The 16949-nt window shown below is 37.3% G+C and overlaps 1 protein-coding gene across 2 annotated transcripts; it reads left to right on the forward strand.

Annotated features, from left to right (window-relative positions):
• Positions 1–95: 95 nt before the first annotated feature.
• Positions 96–11169, forward strand: LOC105693626 (myosin-VIIa-like). 2 transcript variants are annotated; one of them, XM_048653482.1, is made up of 29 exons: positions 96–278; positions 749–862; positions 1087–1236; positions 1354–1538; positions 1624–1745; positions 1855–1905; positions 2211–2467; positions 2539–2704; positions 2780–2910; positions 2995–3390; positions 3484–3612; positions 3701–3955; positions 4034–4386; positions 4497–4671; positions 5063–5113; positions 5308–5589; positions 5769–5966; positions 6047–6275; positions 6377–6932; positions 6996–7200; positions 7285–7455; positions 7736–7980; positions 8056–8225; positions 8312–8496; positions 8586–8966; positions 9033–9362; positions 9434–9852; positions 9937–10034; positions 10532–11169. In XM_048653482.1, exons 1-29 carry the CDS (start codon positions 231–233, stop codon positions 10897–10899), a joined length of 6420 nt encoding a protein of 2139 aa, XP_048509439.1. In that variant the 5' UTR covers positions 96–230; the 3' UTR covers positions 10900–11169. The 2 variants fall into 2 exon arrangements, with proteins under 2 accessions (XP_048509439.1, XP_012269099.2); XM_012413676.2 differs by lacking the exon at positions 1855–1905.
• Positions 11170–16949: the final 5780 nt, after the last annotated feature.

A 16949-nucleotide genomic window follows, 5' to 3' on the forward strand; every position in this document is an offset into this window, starting at 1 on the left:
CTAACTTCATTCTATAGATATGTATAGATCGTATGCTAGATAAGAGTAAAAACAGAGCTATTGATAACGGTTCATTGCGTGCAACGATAAAGGGTGGACGAGTTTCAAGCATTACTTCAGTTATTCATGAGTTGGTGGTCGTAACTGATATATACCTATCGTGAAATATTTATTGCGTCGTTTTATATTTAATTTGTTTCCTTTCGAATATGGTATAACATATCTCGAAGATGGGCACATCATCAAAGACCGACAGTAGCAGCCTCCCCTACACTTTGGTGGGTTTCCTATGATGATCATAGAATGCTTATTCACGTTACTAATAGCCTCGATGAGAAAAACTTTATCCAACATTCGAATGATTCGAGTAATTAGAGGGTGTAGTGATAAAAAAAAAAGGACTGATTTACATGTGCCACTATTAAGGCGTTTTGAAATCGGAAAGTTAACGCATAAGTCTTGGTACCTTACCTACCTTAGCACAATTCTTGCTACTCTGTAAAATATTTAGACTCAAGCCCAAGTTAATATGTTGTTTTTTCGAAGCAAAATCTTATTTTTGGAACAACAAACGTATCGGTATCGCTAAGGAAAACTCATCTTCAAAATGTCTTAATTGTAAGCTTCCCATTTGTGACATAGATTTGAGCAAGCCTAACACTTTTCTATCTTATCAAATTTAACTCTCAGATGAAATATTTCGGACTAAAGGATATGGTCTAATGTCTTTTTCATGCCTCAATTGTAGGGCGACTACGTGTGGTTTTGGACTGACAAAATAGGAGAGTACGAGATCCCCTGGGGTGGGAAAATTATTTCATTAAATAAGAACGAGGTGGTTGTTCAACACGATGCAGGGAAGGTGAGATTCGGGCATCTTTCAATTATCAAAGTACTCAACCATGGGAAATCATAATGCTAATTTCTGAAATATACGTTGCCACTATTCGTCGATTATTTTTAACGGTGATGTTTGAGAGATAAGCAGCAAAACGTGCAAAGAATTTAGTGACTTACAATTGCGATACATGCCGTGAATGATGCCGTTGGTTAGAATTATACGTAAAAATTGTTGCTCTTATTTAGATTCCAATGAAAATATCGATCAATCAGATCCTCAAGCCGATGCATGCATCCTCCGTAGTTGGAGTAGAGGACATGATTGAGTTGGGGGATCTTCAAGAATACGCAATACTGAAAAATCTACATTCTCGTTACAACAAAAACTTGATTTATGTGAGTATTGCGTATTTGAATACTGTCTTTAATGAAGACGGTTCGTTTGAATTGGTACATACCCACCTAACTACTATAAAAATAGTACAGATATGTGTTTTTGTTTGTCACATTTAGACTTACACTGGCACCATGCTGGTGGCTGTAAACCCTTATAATGTTTTGAACATCTATACGAAGGAACAAATCGATTTGTATAGGAATAAAAAATTGGGAGCTGAACCTCCTCACATTTTTGCAATCGGCGACAACTCTTTTATGCAGATGAAGGAGTCGGGAGATGATCAATGTATAGTCATAAGGTATCCGAAAATATATCCTCAATTCTCAGCTATACATGAAATCGATGAAAAAAGTTCAAATTATGGCAATAATTTGTTCCAACAGTGGAGAAAGTGGAGCTGGAAAAACTGAAAGCACGAAACTGATCCTGCAGTATCTAGCAGCTATCAGTGGAAAGCATTCTTGGATAGAACAGCAAATACTTCAAGCTAATCCGATACTCGAGGGTATGCAAAAGCAAATATCCAGCCTGCATCGTGTAAAGTTCAATGTCTCAATTTTGTTGCATTTCAATTTTGTTGCCACATTTTTTAAGCCATGTGGTTTTCGATCTAGAACCGAAATACCTGACTCGAAATTATCCTGAATCAACAATAGCGAAAATGGGTAAATTGAGCCAAATGTCCGTGAAGCAATTAAACGGTACTCTACTTGAAAAAGGAATCTTGTCATTTCAACGAATGCTGTGCAATGTTGATGTGAAATTACATTAGTATATAAATTTCTGCAATTTACTACTGATAATGATCGATAGCTCTTGAATAGTATTTCAATAGGGTTGCCAATGATGCCCAAATGAATTTTTAATAGTCTCGATCTATAGTTTATTTCATAGACTTCAATAGCTTTTTCTCATAGAGGAAATTGAAAAGTAAAAGGTATATGATGGTATATCTTCCCGAAAACTCTAGCTTTTGGAAATGCCAAAACCGTCCGTAACGACAACTCGTCCCGCTTCGGCAAGTACATAGATGTGAATTTTAACAAAAAAGGAGTAATCGAAGGGGCTCGCATCGAACAATATCTTTTGGAAAAGTGTCGAATCGTAGCCCAGGCCAGAGGCGAGCGTAATTACCACATTTTTTATTCCATATTGGCGGGTCTTTCGAAAGAGGAAAAACAGAAGCTGGAGCTTTTCGATGGAGCGAGTTACCATTACTTAGTTGAAGTACGAAAAATTTTTCCTCACATGCCAAATAGACATCGATTAGAATTAATCAATTCTTAATTCCAAATCAGGGAACAAAGATCACATGCGATGGCAGAGCCGATGCTGCGGAATTTTCGGAAGTGAGGGCAGCTATGAAGGTTTTAACATTCAGTGATGAGGAATTTTGGAATATTATGGTCCTTTTGGCTGGTATATTGCACATAGGAAACATCAGTTACAAACCCGTAACAGTCGGTTGGTATAATTATTTTTACCAGTCAATACGTATCCAATATAAGGATTCAATATGGAACAATTGATCCTCCCCAGCAAATATGGACGCATCGGAAATAAGTGACTCGACCAAATTGAAGCGAGTCTCTCGAATTCTTGGAGTCCCTGAGCAGGGGGTGATCGAAGCTTTCACAAAAAAAACAATTTTCGCTCAAGGAGAACGTGTGGTGAGAAAATTGCAACCATTTACTTGACTCTCTATTTCTAAAGATTACCATCTGTTTGTTGTTGTTTTTTTTTTTTTACTCGAGGTGAGTAATTTGTCAAAGGAACAGGCAATCGAAATACGGGATTCATTTGTGAAGGCGATCTACGGTCGATTGTTTATCATGATAGTCGATAAGATAAATGACACAATTTTCAAACCAAAAGTGTACACGAAGAACTCGATCGGCGTCCTCGATATTTTTGGTTTTGAAAACTTTGACAACAACAGTTTCGAACAGCTTTGCATTAATTACACAAACGAGCATCTTCAGCAGTTTTTCGTACAACATATTTTCAAAATGGAACAAGAGGACTATAATAATGAAGGCATATTCTGGCAACACATAGAATTCGTTGATAATCAGGTCGTCCTCGATCTGATCGGTACTAAAGCAGTAAACATCATGGCACTTATCGACGAGGAAAGCAAATTTCCAAAAGTAGGTAGCGCTACGTATTTGAAAGTAAGATATGAAGGAAAAAACATTTAAGCTCCGAAATCTATTGATGGTTTCTTTCAAAACCTTTGCTAGGGAACAGATAAAACTATGTTGGCTAAAGTTCACCAGGTACATAAACAAAACGCATACTACGTAAAACCCAAATCTGACTTCGTCGAGTCCTTTGGAATAAAACACTACGCGGGCACTGTTTTGTACGAGGTGAGTAAAAATTCGGTCAAAATTCATTCTTCGACGATAAATTTCTCAACGAATTTTCATTATTTCATTATGAAATCCTTTATCGAAGGCAAAAGGTTTTCTCGAAAAAAATCGCGATACATTTTCCATGGACATGATCCAGCTGGTTTCCATATCTAAAAATGCATTCCTCAAGTCTTTATTCACTGATGAATTATCAGAGGGTGAAAGAGACGGTAAGAAAAGGTGGCCAACATTGTCATCGGAATTCCGTAGTTCCCTCGAGCTTCTTATGAGAACTCTTGGTAGCTGTCATCCCTATTTTGTGAGGTGCATTAAGCCGAATGAGGAGAAACGGCCCTTGGTGAGTGATCGAAGAACACACTCAAATTTATCAGGATACACTGTAGACTGATTCTTCCGAGATAAAATTTGATTTTAGATGTTTGATCGCATTCTGTGCTGTCGTCAATTACGATATTCTGGAATGATGGAGACCGCAAAAATTCGTCGAGCTGGTTATCCAATCAGATATAATTTTGTCGAATTTGTGGACCGTTTTCGTCACCTTGCTTACGGAATACAGCCATCGCACAAAGTGGATGTTCGAAAAGCTGCGGAACAAATATGCTTGAATACTCTCGCGAAATACAACATGGAATACCAGGTGGGACACACGAAAGTTTTTCTGAAAGACCAGCAGGATCTCTTTCTTGAACAGGAAAGAAGTAGGGTTTTGGCGAAATATATTTTAATCATACAGAGAAACGTGCGAAAATGGATTTGCCGAAGAAGGTGAGTCGATACAATCAATAAATTTCTAGTCTTCATCTTATTATTGGAGAAAAAAACTTCCGTTATCCTTTTCGGAATCAGAGATACAAAATTTTTCGCGATTTCTCCAGATACCTGAGGCTACGACACGGAGCAGTCATGATCCAGAAAACTTATCGGGGCGCAGTCGTTAAGAAAAAGTTTAATATTATACGCAATGGCTACCTGCGCCTGCAAGCTGTCATACAATCTCGACGGCTAACTCACGCTTATAAACAAAAAAAGAGATACATCATACCTCTTCAGGTACACGGAATTATTCATAGCTACCCAGGAGGCAAATAATGCTATTTTTGGTCGACATTAGGATTTTCTGAAAATGAATTTTTTGCATGTCACCTGAAAAATTCGAATGGCAGTAGTAATTTGAGGCCAAAATTGTTAAACTGAATCGATTTCTCGACACGAGTTTAATTAGCTTCTTTTCTTAACCATTTCGATCAATTTCCAGAATTATTGGTTTCAAGTAATTTTGAATGAATAATTCTACTCGATCACTTCTGGACAATGTTCTGTACTCATCTGCAGTCAGAGTGATATTGTAGTCACATAATTACCGTGAATAATTGCCATTCGCTATCGACAAATATTGTAAATGATCTATCCGATCTCAGCCTGTACAAATTTTGCGTTGCAGGCGGCGTGTCGTGGATATTTGATCCGAAAAACTCATCGAGAGAAGTCCCAAGTATGTATTACTGTATTATTTGTTCTACAGCAGCAAAACAATTTGCAACATTCTGTTCAAAATTTTCACTTTGGAAATCTCGCTCTTCCATGCAAAATTCTTTCCAAGTTGCTTATTCATCGATTGACAAAACCACATCAACCCACAATTATCACGTACTGCGATTCACTTTGCTAAAAGTTATTTAAAAATAGTGGAAGGCCAAACGTCTTTCGGCGTTACTCGCCATCCGTAGTCAAGAAGAAGCCCATTTGAAGTTATCCGGTAACAAATCGTACATGGAAATAGCCGAGGCAAATTACCAGCAAGGTTTAATCGATCTTCGAAAAGAACTGGAAACATACGAAAAAAAAGACTCCGATTCGTTTAAGGGGGCTGATGGGGTGACGGAAAATAATATCGACAACATCTTTGAATTCCTTGACAAAGAGCCTACGAATGCTGTGCACAAAGAAATACCCGGTGAATTGTTCGCTGTAAGTACAGATAGAGATGAATCACGGAAAATTTGGAGAATTTCCGAAAAAATCAACTCCAATGCTTGTTTCGATACGATCTACAGTTTAATTTTATCACAAGTCGAATTTGAAAATACCGTATATAGATATGCCCAGGCATCATTTTCAACGTCGTGATTATCAGTGTACTTGCGCAGGATCTTGTGAAGGAGAAATCGGAAGCCACCGAGGAGGTAATTGAGATCCCCGATGATGAAGAGGAAGATGAGGACCTCACCGCATATCACTTTCGTAAATTTGCTGCAGCATACTTTGCTGCAAACGTCGTTCCACAATACTCGAAGAGGCCCCTAAAACATGCGCTTTTGGATCTTCCACTTCTCTCTGATCAATTAGTACGTTCGATTTATGAGTTTCTCATTGAACTTCGAATTGAAAATCTATAAGAAAAAGGTCGTTACTCGGCTGCTTACAGGCTGCTCAAGCATTATGGATTACCATATTGCGTTTCATGGGTGACCTTCCGGAGCCGAGGAACCCAGTCGATATTCCAGACAACAGACCAGTAATGAATACGATATCGGAAACGCTCAAAAAAGGATGGAGCTCAGGCGACTACCAAGACATCTACGGAAAAGAGGGAAGAAAACTAATTCATCTGACTCTGAAGAGGCAGGACAAACTGCACCAAGATATCAGAAAAGGTATCATCCGCCTCTGATGTCAAAGCTATGACGCCAAATTTGATCTCGACCTCATCGCATTCCAAAGCACCCCCACTTATCGTATGTGCCTATATTTTCAGGCATAGTCGAAGACGACTACCAAGCATATACATCTTGGCTGCAACGCAGGAGCACGAATCTTGAAAAGCTCCACTTTGTCATAGGCCACGGAATCTTACGGCCTGAACTGCGAGACGAAATTTACTGTCAGATAGTTAAGCAGCTGATCCATAATCCAACTAAAGCTTCCCATGCGAGGGGCTGGATTCTTTTGTCGCTTTGCATTGGATGTTTCGCACCTTCCGACAGGTTCATGAATTACTTGAGATCTTTTATTCACATCGGGCCGCCTGGATACGCACCATATTGCCACAAAAGACTGGTTAGAACCTACAGAAATGGAACGAGAACTCAGCCCCCGAGTTGGATCGAGCTGCAAGCCACAAAACTGAAAAAGCCGATTCTATTGACGGTCACCTTCATGGACGGAAACACCAAGGTCATTGAGGCAGACTCAGCAAGTACCGCAGAAGAAGTGGTGAACACTGTTGCGAAGAGTATCACGCTAAAAGATACTTTTGGTTTCTCCCTATTCGTAACACTCTACGACAAAGTACTTTCACTTGGAGCTGGAAAGTAAGTCAATAGGGTGATGAAGATTTTACAGATGCTTATCTCTTTTTCGTTCTTACACCTCAGGGACCACGTAATGGACGCGATTTCTCAGTGCGAGCAGTACGCTAAAGAACAGGGTCATCCTGAACGAAATGCACCTTGGAGATTGTTTTTCAGAAAAGAAATATTTGCACCGTGGCATGATCCCACTTTGGATAAAGTCGCTACGACACTCATTTACCATCAGATCGTCCGAGGTGTCAGGTACGGGGAATACAGATGTACCAGCGTAAGTAAATCCAAGGGGTAATAGAAATCGATGTAGAGCAATCCTGAATCGTTAGTATAAATTAATAATCCGGAATCCTATCAGGAAGGTGACATCGCCATGCTTGCCGCTCAACAGCTCTACATTGACCACCAGACAAATTTCACAATAGAAACTCTAAAGACAGCTCTCCCATTATATATACCAAATCATCTTCTTCAGGGAGAACAAGTCTTACAAAAATGGCAGAAGCTAATCATTGATGCGTTCAATAAGGTAATCGAATATTTGTTAAATTTTTGATGTTAGACAACCGATTCAGCCCAGTCATATCAGGTATGCAACCCTCACGGTTTGCTACGAGAGCGAATCGCTTTAATTGGAGGTAAAAGTCGCGTTCTTGGTTCACAGAGTTGTTGATAACTAATCGTTCAATATTTTATTTTTCGCAGTAGCTTCAGTGTCACTAATCGGGTTCTGAAACAGCGATTCTAGAAAACGTGTATTTCGACTGGATGAAATTTGAATCGTTTGTAATCTTCGACGATTGTTTCAGAATCTTAATGTCATTGAAGCAGTGCCGCCGATAAACGCGAAAGAAGATGTAGTTATGTTTGCTAAATTAACTTGGCCGATTCTTTTCTCCCGGTTCTACGAAGCTAGACGTGTTTCTGGGCCAAAACTAACACAGGATAACATTATCATTGCAGTCAATTGGACCGGCATATATTTTGTCGATAATCAAGAGCAAATGCTACTGGAACTCTCATTTCCGGAGATTACTGAAATCACATTCGTAAAGTAAAAATCCACGTTTTCTTTGACGGCTACTTTCTGTCTCTTGATCTTGAAATCAATTCCGAATCGTTGATACAGACTTACCGAATATGGTCCACAAAACTTGACGTTAGCTACCATTCAGCGCGAAGAATTCGTCTTCCAAAGTACCGAAGCTGAGGACCTCGCCAACCTTGTCAACTTTTTGATCGATGGTCTCAAAGAAAAGTCTCAATACGTTATCGCTACTCAAGATTACACAGGCGCGAGTGAGTTATTTCCGTAGATGATAAAGAGTTTCCCCCCATCATCTGACAGGGCATTTCGCCCTAATCAATCTGTTCATCTTCGATAGGTGAAAGTCAGTCATTCCTGCCCCTGAAAAAAGGTGATCTCGTCAAACTAGCAGGTGGTTGTTCGGGCTACACAATCATGACTTCACCTTGGGGCTATGGCGAATGCCGTGGATCAGTTGGTAATTTCCCATCCGAGTTCGTCTACATTCTACCGACAGTGAACAAGCCTTCAGAGTCTATAATTGTTAGTGCCAGAATCCACAGATTTTATTTCGGGCACCGGTTTATATCAATAATCAAAATATATGCTGATTAAGACATCATTCATGCCAGGAAATCATCAAGGCAGACTTCACTGGAGAAAAGTACAGGCGAAGAGATCGAGTTTATAAGTCAATGCCCCATTCCGAAAAGTACACTTTGATGAAATTTGCTGATAGCCACTTCCGGAAAAGCTACAACATCCCCGATTCGCGCAACAATAGTGGGGCGATAAGTTCAGCTAGGCGAAGTACGCCTGAAATCCTTTGGAAGCATACGAGAGAGCCGATGAAGGCACCGCTTTTGGCAAAACTAGGAGAAAAGCTCGAAATAGCGCAAGAAGCCGTACTAATATTTACCAGCATCCTCAAGTACATGGGAGATCTTCCAATCCACCGACAGCGTACTGGAACCGAATACACTGATCAAATATTTCGAGCGCCCTTGGAGCATGTAAGCAGATTTTCCCGAGCACGGTGAGACTCGGTGAATTAAATGACGTTGTTGTGTGACTTTCAGGAGCCGCTTCGCGATGAGGTTTACTGTCAACTTATGAGACAGCTGACTGAAAACCAAATCAGCCTTAGCGAAGAACGAGGATGGGAACTGATGTGGTTGGCGACTGGAATCATGACTTGTAGTGGGCCGGTGCACAGGGAACTAACGCAATTCCTTGCTGCTCAAGGTAATCCAATAGCCATTGACTGCATCAATAGGTTGAACAGGACTGTGAAGAATGGGAGCAGGAAGTACCCTCCGTACCTCTTGGAGTTGGAGGCCATTCGATTCAAAAGCATGCAGATCTTCCACAGAGTTTATTTTCCCGATGACAGTGACGAAGCGTTCGAGGTTTGATTATCATTGATGCCTGATGAGTTCACGATATGTTTACCCACCTAATCCAAGCGTTATTTCTTCAGGTTCATTCGTCTACAAGAACTGTAGACATTTGCAATGACATTGCGGACAGATTGCAGCTGAAGAGTAGCGACGGTTTCAGTTTAATGATTAAAATTACAGATAAAGTGTTTTCAGTCCCCTCGAACTACTTTTTCTTTGATTTCGTTCATGAATTGACTGAATGGATGAAGGACTCGCGACCCACAAGGTCAATGGCACCGATGCAGGCGCATTATCAAATATTCTTCATGAGGAAACTATGGATAAACGTTGCTCCGGGTCGAGATAGGAATGCGGATATAATATTTTATTATCACCAGGAATTGCCAAAACTGTTAAGAGGATACCACAAATGCGATCAACTGGATGCGATCAAATTGGCGGCACTCATTTATAGAAGCAAATATGGCGACAGCAGGGCGGAACTTCATGAAATACCGTAAGGAAAATCGTGTTCTCGAGATCTATGTAAGTCGCAAGTTTTTATTACTTCAATCCTGCTGAAGAGTTATCATTATTCTAGACACAAACTACGAGAATACGTTCCCAGCAATCTTCTCAAGCTGTTTAGCCCAAACGACTGGAAAAAACATATCGTTGCAAACTACAGTCAACAGTCAGGTAGGCAAACGAATTATCCTAACGACCAACTTGCACATCTGGGTTGCGTAACAAACCGAAATTTGTTGGGATGATTTGAGATCAATCGATATACCGTGAATAGGTAGTTCGAAAGCATCCCAAATAATTGTCCATATTTTAAAAGACCGGAATCTCGTTAAACTCTAGATAACATCGGGTGAAAACGTTCGAAATTCCAAATTTAAATGCGCTTGGATTTTGGAATTCTCATAGATTTCTAGCAATGATATGAACTTTGTGTATCAATTCATTTGAATTCTTCAAGGTCTGAGAAAGTTTTTCGCAAACATCAAAAATTCCCAAAACCGAAAATCAGCGGATATCTTGAATTCATCAAGTTTGGTATGCACATAATCTTGTGAGCGGTAGGCTTGTGCTCGATTACGAACATAGCTGTGATTATCAAGCAATTTAGAACCGAAATACTAGTCCCTATTGGATCATTTATTAATTTATGTTATTTTTTGTTATCATAGGCATGAGTGCGAACGATGCTAAAGAACAATTCTTGCAAATAATCTATGAATGGCCGACTTTCGGGTCAGCATTTTTCGAGGTGAAACAGACGACAGAACCGAACTTTCCTATTCGCGTGATAATTGCGATAAATAAATCTGGTGTTAACATCATACATCCTGAAACACAGGATATATTAGCCATCTATCCATTTACGGAGTTATCGAACTGGTCATCCGGAAATACGTACTTCCACATGACGATCGGAAATTTCATGAAGGGTTCGAAACTTCTCTGCGAAACTGCCCTGGGATATAAAATGGACGATCTTATTTCGTCGTACATAAATTACATGCGAGCTAGCCAGAACAGAACTCCACTAAATTAGTCATGACTGGATTTCCAGGGAGCAACCGACGATCGCGAAATATTTAAAATCCAATGTTTCCATTGATCCGATGTGAAATTAGCATTCAAATGGAAATGGACATCTCCGTCTCGTTACACGTGGCATCATAGAAACGATCAGTGTTATTCATAGGTATATAAGCGACGTGACTTCATAGTGAATGCTATATGTATACAAAAATGAAATCCGAACCACTTTTTCCAAGATAACCATTATTGTTCCAATGAAAATAAAGTATCATAAAACGAAGACGATGATATCATTCCCTTTTTGTTACAACGGATCATGTACGATGAGCTGAAATCGTTACGGCGATTTTGGCCAACTGCGAAGAACAGTGGATCAGCTATTTCACTCAGTTTCAGAGCTCAATTTACTTGACTGCAACGTATTCCTCAGATGAGTAAACGTAAGGATACCCGATGAAACTTGACGCAGAGATATTGTTTTGGGCACAGAAACTGAAATAATCCATAAAGAGAAAACCTGAACCCTTTGCGGAATAGCTGAGAAACAAAGATAGGAATCTTCGATGTTTTCACACCCTATAATCTGGAGGAATGACCCGCGAAAATATCGAAGATTTTGTTGTTTTCATACCCTAAAATCTCAAAGAATCGCCTGAAGAGATGTCAGAGACTAAAGTCTTTGGTGTTTTCATACCCTGGAATATCGAAGGATCACCTGGAAAGATGTCAAAAAATATAGTCTTTGGTGTTTTCTGGCCCAGCAATCGCGAATAATCGCGAAAGAAATAACAAAGACTATAGTCTTTGAGGATTTTCGAATATGGGATCTCGAATAATCGTATCAAAAACGTCAAAAACTATAATCTTTAGAGTTTTTTGAATCCGTAATCTGAAAAATCACATAGAAACGTCGGAAAATATAGTTTTTAGTGTTTTCCGACATTGAGATATCGAAAAATCGCATCAGAAACGTAAAAAACTATAGTCTTTGACGTTTTTGATGCAAATATTTGATATCTCAAGTCGAAAAAAGCCAAAAACTATAGCCTTCGACGTTTTTGATGCAAATATTTGATATCCCAAGTCAAAAAACACCAAAGACAATAGTCTTTGACGTTTTTGATGCAAATATTTGATATCCCAAGTCAAAAAACACCAAAGACTATAGTCTTTGACGTTTTTGATGCAAATATTTGATATCTCAGAGTCGAAAAAACCGAAGACTATAGTCTTTGACGTTTTTGATGCAAATATTTGATATCCCAGAGTCGAAAAACACCAAAGACTATAGTCTTTGACGTTTTTGATGCAAATATTTGATATCCCAAGTCAAAAGACACCAAAGACTATAGTCTTTGACGTTTTTGATGCAAATATTTGATATCCTGAGTCATAAAACACCAAAGACTATAGTCTTTGACGTTTTTGATGCAAATATTTGATATCTCAAGTCGAAAAAAGCCAAAAACTATAGCCTTCGACGTTTTTGATGCAAATATTTGATATCCTAAATCGAAAAACACCAAAGACTATAGTCTTTGACGTTTTTGATGCAAATATTTGATATCCCAAAGTCGAAAAACACCAAAGACAATAGTCTTTGACGTTTTTGATGCAAATATTTGATATCCCAAAGTCGAAAAACACCAAAGACTATAGTCTTTGACGTTTTTGATGCAGATATTTGATATCCTGAGTCATAAAACACCAAAGACTATAGTCTTTGACGTTTTTGATGCAAATATTTGATATCCCAAGTCAAAAAACACCAAAGACTATAGTCTTTGACGTTTTTGATGCAAATATTTGATATCCCAAAGTCGAAAAACACCAAAGACTATAGTCTTTGACGTTTTTGATGCAGATATTTGATATCCTGAGTCATAAAACACCAAAGACTATAGTCTTTGACGTTTTTGATGCAAATATTTGATATCCCAAAGTCGAAAAACACCAAAGACTATAGTCTTTGACGTTTTTGATGCAAATATTTGATATCCCAAAGTCGAAAAACACCAAAGACTATAGTCTTTGACGTTTTTGATGCAGATATTTGATATCCTGAGTCATAAAACACCAAAGACTATAGTCTTTGACGTTTTTGATGCAAATATTTGATATCTCAAGTCGAAAAACACCAAAGACTATAGTCTTTGACGTTTTTGATGCAAATATTTGATATCCCAAGTCAAAAAACACCAACGACTATAGTCTTTGACGTTTTGGATGCAAATATTTGATATCCCAAAGTCGAAAAACACCAAAGACTATAGTCTTTGACGTTTTTGATGCAGATATTTGATATCCTGAGTCATAAAACACCAAAGACTATAGTCTTTGACGTTTTTGATGCAAATATTTGATATCTCAAGTCGAAAAAAGCCAAAAACTATAGCCTTCGACGTTTTTGATGCAAATATTTGATATCCCAAATCGAAAAACACCAAAGACTATAGTCTTTGACGTTTTTGATGCGAATATTTGATATCCCAAAGTCGAAAAACACCAAAGACAATAGTCTTTGACGTTTTTGATGCAAATATTTGATATCCCAAGTCAAAAAACACCAAAGACTATAGTCTTTGACGTTTTTGATGCAAATATTTGATATCTCAGAGTCGAAAAAACCGAAGACTATAGTCTTTGACGTTTTTGATGCAAATATTTGATATCCCAAAGTCGAAAAACACCAAAGACTATAGTCTTTGACGTTTTTGATGCAGATATTTGATATCCTGAGTCATAAAACACCAAAGACTATAGTCTTTGACGTTTTTGATGCAAATATTTGATATCTCAAGTCAAAAAAAGCCAAAAACTATAGCCTTCGACGTTTTTGATGCAAATATTTGATATCCTAAATCGAAAAACACCAAAGACTATAGTCTTTGACGTTTTTGATGCGAATATTTGATATTCCAAAGTCGAAAAACACCAAAGACAATAGTCTTTGACGTTTTTGATGCAAATATTTGATATCCCAAGTCAAAAAACACCAAAGACTATAGTCTTTGACGTTTTTGATGCAAATATTTGATATCCCAAAGTCGAAAAACACCAAAGACTATAGTCTTTGACGTTTTTGATGCAAATATTTGATATCCCAAGTCAAAAAACACCAAAGACTATAGTCTTTGACGTTTTTGATGCAAATATTTGATATCCCAAAGTCGAAAAACACCAAAGACTATAGTTTTTGACGTTTTTGATGCAGATATTTGATATCCTGAGTCATAAAACACCAAAGACTATAGTCTTTGACGTTTTTGATGCAAATATTTGATATCTCAAGTCGAAAAAAGCCAAAAACTATAGCTTTCGACGTTTTTGATGCAAATATTTGATATCCTAAATCGAAAAACACCAAAGACTATAGTCTTTGACGTTTTTGATGCGAATATTTGATATCCCAGAGTCGAAAAACACCAAAGACAATAGTCTTTGACGTTTTTGATGCAAATATTTGATATCCCAAGTCAAAAAACACCAAAGACTATAGTCTCTGACGTTTTTGATGCAAATATTTGATATCCTCAGTCGAAAAACACTGAAGACTATAGTCGTTGATGTTTTTGATGCAAATATTTGATATCCTAAGTCGAAAAACACCAAAGACTATATTCTCTGGTGTTTTTTGACTTTGGGATATCAAATATTTGCATCAAAAACGTCAAAGACTATAGTCTTTGGTGTTTTTCGACTGAGGATATCAAATATTCGCATCAAAAACGTCAGAGACTATAGTATTTGGTGTTTTTTGACTTTGGGATATCAAATATTTGCATCAAAAACGTCAAAGACTATAGTCTTTGGTGTTTTTTGACTTGAGATATCAAATATTTGCATCAAAAACGTCGAAGACTATAGTCTTTGGTGTTTTTCGACTGAGGATATCAAAAATTTGCATCAAAAACGTCAGAGACTATAGTATTTGGCTTTTTTTGACTTTGGGATATCAAATATTTGCATCAAAAACGTCAAAGACTATAGTCTTTGGTGTTTCATGACTCAGGATATCAAATATCTGCATCAAAAACGTCAAAGACTATAGTCTTTGGTGTTTTTCGACTTTGGGATATCAAATATTTGCATCAAAACCGTCAAAGACTATAGTCTTTGGTGTTTTTCGACTTTGGGATATCAAATATTTGCATCAAAAACGTCAAAGACTATAGTCTTCGGTTTTTTCGACTCTGAGATATCAAATATTTGCATCAAAAACGTCAAAGACTATAGTCTTTGGTGTTTTTTGACTTGGGATATCAAATATTTGCATCAAAAACGTCAAAGACTATTGTCTTTGGTGTTTTTCGACTTTGGGATATCAAATATTCGCATCAAAAACGTCAAAGACTATAGTCTTTGGTGTTTTTCGATTTAGGATATCAAATATTTGCATCAAAAACGTCAAAGACTATAGTCTTTGGTGTTTTTCGACTGAGGATATCAAATATCTGCATCAAAAACGTCAAAGACTATAGTCTTTGGTGTTTTTTGATTCAGGATATCAAATATTTGCATCAAAAACGTCAAAGACTATTGTCTTTGGTGTTTTTCGACTTTGGGATATCAAATATTTGCATCAAAAACGTCAGAGACTATAGTCTTTGGTGTTTTTCGACTTTGGGATATCAAATATTCGCATCAAAAACGTCAAAGACTATAGTCTTCGGTGTTTTTCGATTTAGGATATCAAATATTTGCATCAAAAACGTCGAAAGCTATAGTTTTTGGCTTTTTTCGACTTGAGATATCAAATATTTGCATCAAAAACGTCAAAGACTATAGTCTTTGGTGTTTTATGACTCAGGATATCAAATATCTGCATCAAAAACGTCAAAAACTATAGTCTTTGGTGTTTTTCGACTTTGGGATATCAAATATTTGCATCAAAAACGTCAAAGACTATAGTCTTTGGTGTTTTTTGACTTGGGATATCAAATATTTGCATCAAAAACGTCAAAGACTATAGTCTTTGGTGTTTTTCGACTTTGGGATATCAAATATTTGCATCAAAAACGTCAAAGACTATAGTCTTTGGTGTTTTTTGACTTGGGATATCAAATATTTGCATCAAAAACGTCAAAGACTATAGTCTTTGGTGTTTTTCGACTGAGGATATCAAATATCTGCATCAAAAACGTCAAAGACTATAGTCTTTGGTGTTTTTTGATTCAGGATATCAAATATTTGCATCAAAAACGTCAAAGACTATAGTCTTTGGTGTTTTTTGACTTTGAGATATCAAATATTTGCATCAAAAACGTCAAAGACAATAGTATTTGGTGTTTTATGACTTAGGATATCAAATATTTGCATCAAAAACGTCAAAGACTATAGTCTTTGGTGTTTTGCGACTGAGAATATCAAATATTTGCATCAAAAACATCAAAGACTATAGTCTTCAGTGTTTTTTTGACTTGGGATATCAAATATTTGCATCAAAAACGTCGAAGACTACAGTCTTTGGTGTTTTTCGACTTTGGGATATCAAATATTTGCATCAAAAACGTCAGAGACTATAGTATTTGGCTTTTTTTGAATTCGGATATCGAATATTTGCATCAAAAACGTCAAAGACTATAGTCTTTGGTGTTTTTTGACTTGGGATGTCAAATATTTGCAACAAAAACGTCAAGGACTATAGTCTTTGGTGTTTTTTGACTTGGGATATCAAATATCTTCATCAAAAACGTCAAAGACTATAGTCTTTGGTGTTTTTTGACTTTGAGATATCAAATATTTGCATCAAAAACGTCAAAGACAATAGTATTTGGTGTTTTATGACTTAGGATATCAAATATTTGCATCAAAAACGTCAAAGACTATAGTCTTTGGTGTTTTATGACTCAGGATATCAAATATCTGCATCAAAAACGTCAAAGACTATAGTCTTTGGTGTTTTTCGACTTTGGGATATCAAATATTTGCATCAAAAACGTCAAAGACTATAGTCTTTGGTGTTTTTTGACTTGGGATATCAAATATTTGCATCAAAAACGTCAAAGACTATAGTCTTTGGTGTTTTTTGACTTAGGATATCAAATATTTGCATCAAAA

Source organism: Athalia rosae, chromosome 4 (genome assembly GCF_917208135.1).
Source record: "Athalia rosae chromosome 4, iyAthRosa1.1, whole genome shotgun sequence".
Taxonomy (NCBI): Eukaryota; Metazoa; Arthropoda; class Insecta; order Hymenoptera; family Athaliidae; genus Athalia; species Athalia rosae.